The sequence below is a fragment of the Echeneis naucrates genome, chromosome 8, assembly GCF_900963305.1.
Source record: "Echeneis naucrates chromosome 8, fEcheNa1.1, whole genome shotgun sequence".
Lineage (NCBI taxonomy): Eukaryota > Metazoa > Chordata > Actinopteri > Carangiformes > Echeneidae > Echeneis > Echeneis naucrates.
Window position 1 is genome coordinate 16,657,881 of NC_042518.1, and position 5,916 is coordinate 16,663,796.

The window sequence follows — 5,916 nt, forward strand, 5'->3', positions numbered from 1 at the left end:
TACCAAAGATCACCAAAGTCTTCAGGGGAGGTAGAGACATTTTTGCATTAGTAGTCATACATTACAGACAGACTCCACCTTTCCGTTTTCAGTGTGACATTAGATATGGCTGACTATTAATCTGTGATGTATGGGATTAGGAAGGAACTATTGATGAAGAGATATAGTAAACGACAGCACTGCTAAATCAGACAAAACTGTACGGACAACATGGCTACATAGACAGGACATGATGAACCTACGTAGAGTTGGTTGCTGCTATAGACGGACATGCCCCGTGTCCCCCCCCCCCCCCCCCCCCCCCCAACAACAACACACACTCACACATGCACACCACTGTGTCTCTGGTGATTCTCTCCACTTAGCTCCATCCCCCAAAATGCCACAAGAGGCATGTTTCTATGGAAACTGGCCTTGATGAAAGGTCCTGGTATTACCTGGTGATGAATAACTAGTTTGCATTGTCTGTGTGCGTGTGTGTGTTTGCATCTCTTTGCTCTCACACAGTAGCACCTGTTCTCTCCTTCTCCGTGGCCTCCTGTTCGGTAAAGTCATTGCGATCAGTCCCAATGAAACTCCGAAAAGGGAAGCATCATTGATGACAGATCATTGGACGGATGCACTTTCCTTTGACACTGTAGATACAGCTTGGAGGTGGAAGAAGTTATTCCTGCCTGTGTGCAGAGGGACACAAAACATACATAATATAATAATAAACACAGATAGGCCTGTTTAATTAAATTAATTAATTAAACAGGCCTTATTAAGAACTGCTTTTCAAACATAAATGGATCCTCCTCCCTTGATTTATTTTATACTGAGGAGTTTCATGACACTGCTGCAGACTTGTACACTCTATCTGTTGTGATTTTCACGTATTTCAGGTTAGATTATGTGTCAGGTTCTTTGTCTCCCCTACTTAAAATAGCTGAACTGAATTTTCCCTTATTTACGGCTACTGTTTTTTCTACAATGAGAATAGACTAATGAAACAGATGAAAAACTGTCACAGATGTGTAGAGGATTTCATTTTAAGCAGTCATTTATATCAGTGTTATATTGCAGCGGCATACTTAAGTTCACTGTCTTAAAAGATAATCCTTTCATTGTTGTATGCATTGTCAAGAGCAGGATCAGACAAGGTCACAGCTCCTTAAGAAATTTGACAGAATCAAATCAGGATTATGTCTAAATCCACATCTTCAGTTCTGTTAAACAAAACACAACAACCAGACTGGAGACTCAGCACAACAATACAATATTGTGTTAAAAGGTGATGAAACTGTGTAAGATTAGATTAAACATAGTTGAGGAAGATTCTGAATTTATCAGAATAAAAACTGTCTCCTCTCAGCACACTCTGGAACCGAATAATCCCCATTTCAAGACTCAGTAGCTCTACTATTGTGAGATTATTTTGATCATTGTATAAAAACTGACATGTGCTGGTTATGTTTGTGCCGCTGTTTCCTCAGTGGTCCCCTCAGGAGCTCAAAAACCCCTCTCGTGCTGGAGAGCTGATCTTTGGGAGCAGAACAGAGACTGACCTCCCACCTTGACCCCATGCAGTGATCATTGGTGCCATGGGATCAAGTAGATCCAACAGGTGAGATTGACAGTAATCTGGAATCAGCATCCAGCAGTGTCTAGGACTACATCTACATCCAAATTTACGGAATTTATGTATGAACTAGGACACAAAGGTTGTCTTCTATAATATTAAACATCTGGTTGAGCCTAACATCAACAAATAAATGAAAAATAAGAGAGTCAACCCACCATCTCATGGCATAATTTCACATTTCAGTTTCCCCTTGAATTTAACACTCATTTGGATGAATTTGAGAAATACTTTACCAACGCCATGAAAACCCAGTTTTACAGAAACAAATTCATCTGTTCGTTTTGTTGTGTGGTCAGGAGATCTTTGCAGGGCCCATAGGAATGGTGCGTCAATGTGGCGAGCTGGTAGAGGTGAGTCAGGCCCAGCTCAGAGATATTTACAGCAAGCAGATCTTTGAAGAAGGCCAAGGCCATCCTACACTGTCCTGACTGGGCGTACACACAGAGCTCCAGGCTCTGAGACTGCTGTGAAAATAAGACTAAGTGTTGTAGTAAAGAATATCATACCTCTGCTGTGTATATATATATATATATATATATTTTCATTTTATACCTTTGGTCCATTTAATTGCTGCGGCTCCATGTATGCTGCACACTGATTTGTCTTTAATTCCGCCTTTAAATATCTGATCTCTCTTGGAATAAACCATTAAAATTGAGTTCACATTTATTTAGCCTACATATCGTAAGAAAAGTAAACCGACGTGCATCTGAAAATGACACTGATATATAATACAGATATAATCCAATAAACTGTGATGACAGCAATCCTTCTCACATAGCTAAACTGAACTCACCTTCCCAGCTGCTAATCCTTCATGTAAAGGAGAGGGACAGGTTAGTTTAATTCATACACCCAGGTGACCAGAGTTTATCTGGCTGATTGATTGCTTTTGAGTGGACTTTAAAAAAAAAATGTTCAACCACACTATTTATTCACGAGTGTTTGCTCAGACACTGGAGGTGCTTGATGCTTATCTCATACTTATCAAATCCCTTGCACCCCCAATGAGTCAGGCATTATCCTCCTTCCACTGTCTGAGATAGTGCATAGAGCCCTTGTGTGCTTTAAATGGTACACTGGAAAGTACACAGGGATCAGTAAGATTAATGCCTCTGTAAGCTCCCTTCCTGTTCGTTCTTCCTCTTCCCTATACAGTTTGAGTGATGTTGATTTTCCAACATCAATTTGTTTATATTTATGATTTAAGGCAGGAGCTCCTGGGCCATTATTTAACTCCAAACTTTACAATGAAATACTTCAATGGAAGTTTAAGACATGGAGTAAGAAACTGGTTTACAGTTTTTCTGATAAATAAATAAACATGCCAGGTAATATTACAGCCATGATGGATTATTGTGTGGTTAATGAGAGGGGAACATCTATCCAATAGCAGGAGACATGACAGACGCCAAGTCTAGATGCCTGCCATAGGCCATGCACATCAGCGATAACCCAGTACACACTTAACACGACCACGTCTTTCTAAACTCAGAAAAGTAAAATGCTTTGAAATCACATCAACCCTAATTTCCTCCTCTGTGCTGTTGACAGGTATAGTATCGTGTCAGACATTTTACCAGGAGAGGAACGCCAGAAGATCTCTAGCTTAGGACTTCACAACGGACACACTAACCCCAGCTTCCGACTCCACTCAGCTTGCAATTTAGAGACAGAAGAGAGTTGGAGGAGCTCAGGAGCCACAGCTGCCGAGCCCAACAAGAAAGTACGAGGAGGAATGAACAACTACAACGGGAAGATTCTAACAAGAGGCTCCAACCAAGTGCGGAGCCGCTTTGTAAAGAAAAATGGACAATGTAATGTCATATTCACCAACATGGAAGAAAAGAGGCAGCGCTACCTAGCCGACATCTTCACCACCTGTGTGGACATCCGCTGGAGATACCTCTTGCTCATATTCTGCACCAGCTTCATGGTGTCTTGGCTTTTCTTTGGCATTATCTTTTACACTGTCTCCTTGGCCCATGGGGACTTTGAGGAGCAACCTACAGAGAAGGGTGAAGGCCTGGTGGTGGGTGGTTTCCATGGAGCCACCTCTGGACATGCAGCAGGGGGGCAGCCACAGAGTTTGCCCTGCATACTACACGTCCAGGGATTTCTTGGGGCACTCCTGTTCTCCATGGAGACCCAGACCACTATTGGCTACGGTTGGCGCTGTGTTACCGAGGAGTGCCCTGTCGCTGTAATAACAGTGGTGATCCAGTCCATTGTGGGCTGCATCATCGACTCATTCATGATTGGCACCATCATGGCAAAGATGGCACGGCCAAAGAAAAGGAACCAGACCCTCATGTTTTCCAAAAATGCCGTCATTGCCCTGCGTGATGGCAGGCTGTGCTTAATGTGGAGGGTGGGCAACCTGCGGAGGAGCCACATTGTGGAGGCCCATGTCCGTGCCCAGCTGATACGATCGTATGTCACAGCTGAGGGTGAATTTATTCCCTTGGAGCAGATGGACCTCAATGTGGGTTATGACGAGGGCACGGACAGACTGTTTCTAGTATCCCCTCTGGTTATTGTCCACGAGATAGATAAAGATAGCCCTTTGTACACGCTGAGCCGAGCTGATCTGGAGACAGATGACTTTGAGATTGTTGTGATCCTGGAGGGGATGGTCGAGGCTACAGCCATGACCACCCAGTTCCGTAGCTCCTACCTAGCCAGAGAGATCTTCTGGGGTCACAGGTTTGAGCCTGTGATCTATGAAGACCGTGACCGCTACAAGGTAGACTACGCTCGCTTCCACAAGACCTACGAGGTGCCGTCAACACCTCACATTAGCGCCAAAGAGCTTGACGAGGCTGCAAGCCGGGCCTCTTCTGTTGCTACACATGCCTCCGAATGTAGAACCACGCAGGACTTGATTCCCAGGTCGCTGAGCGCCTTCTGCTATGAGAACGAGTTAGCACTGAGCGGCGGGGAGGAAGAGGATGACATTTTTGACTCCTCTCAGATCGTAGGGAATGAGAAGATAGATGAGAGGACTTCAGTTTCTGTAGACTTTCCAAACATGTTCCAGGAAAATGCCACCATGGCATCAGGCAGTCACAGCGTCATGTGTGTTCTGGATATGGACAATAACCAGATGGAGTTTGACATCCTACAGACTGCCATTCCTCTTGACCCTATGACCTATAAGAGCGAGCAAGAGATCTGAAGAGCTCCCAAGTCCTTCCTCTTTCACCGACAATACTGGACCTGAAGACGGATTTCTGATGCTTCTGACTGGATGTACAGACAATTCAACCCCTTTGCCTTGTCAGTGTTGGTTTATATTCACATGTGTTTTTTTGTCTTGTGGGGATGAAAGAGTAAGAAAAAGAAGGAGTTGTTTTCCTAATGAATCTTTGGCACATGCAACTGCATTCCTTGGAGAGCCATAACAACGAGTCAGACTCATTTTGCTAGAGGACAATGAATCAAAGCACTGCCAGGCTATTATTCTTTTATTGTGAATTCATAACCAAAGGAAAGCACAAGTCCCGAAAACTTGAGTCGTGCTTTAGATTGTAGAATGAACACTTTACATTGAGAGAACGTACTTTAAGTAAGAATTTAATTTTTTTTGTGAATGCAAACAAGAGATTCTATGAAAGCAATAGCACTTTTGATGTACTTCTCCTCCCTTTTGAAGAGGACTGAGTGGAAGATTTAAATGTTGAATTATTAAGATGTACTCTCAAAATGTGATAATTTTATGCTTGACAATCTCCAAGTCATTTATTGATTCCAGTTGTCATCATGCCTGCAATAGTTCCCTGCAAAGTCTGCTATTTTCACATGTAGGAGATGTTCTTTTCAATATTTTCCTGAAAAACATGAAAAAAACCCTCCCTTTCTCTCAGTGTTCGTATCAGTAAAAAACATGTTGATTTTGCTGTGCAGTAAACCAACAACAATATTGAAAGTGCATTCATGAAGTGTAGCAGAGGGAGGGTTTTTTTATTCTTCTGGATTAGATACAGATTTCTTAAGACAATGAAGAAATAAGAAATTTGTAAATGTTAAATTATATTTTGCGTGAATATGTTGAAAACAAAAGAGAATATCTGACTATTTGACTATATTTAACAAACCTTTATTCCAACATAGATGCTAAATAGTCTAATATCACCATTAGTTTTATCAGTGTAAATCACTTCACTTCGTCACTTGTATCTTGTGGAGGCTGCAGCCAGTGATAACAGAAACAACAGTGAGAAGTGGCTTTAATTCATGTGTGTGTGTGCTGGTGTTGTTTTTCATATTCAAGAGAAGCACAGCAGGAAGCA

General features: G+C 42.4%; 1 protein-coding gene across 1 annotated transcript; it reads left to right on the top strand.

Annotated features, from left to right (window-relative positions):
- Positions 1–1,575: 1,575 nt before the first annotated feature.
- kcnj4 (potassium inwardly rectifying channel subfamily J member 4) lies at positions 1,576–4,802 on the top strand. The gene is made up of 3 exons (XM_029509212.1): positions 1,576–1,606; positions 3,179–3,656; positions 3,711–4,802. The coding sequence occupies exons 1-3, from the start codon at positions 1,584–1,586 to the stop codon at positions 4,800–4,802; spliced, it is 1,593 nt and encodes a 530-aa protein (XP_029365072.1). The 5' UTR covers positions 1,576–1,583.
- Positions 4,803–5,916: the final 1,114 nt, after the last annotated feature.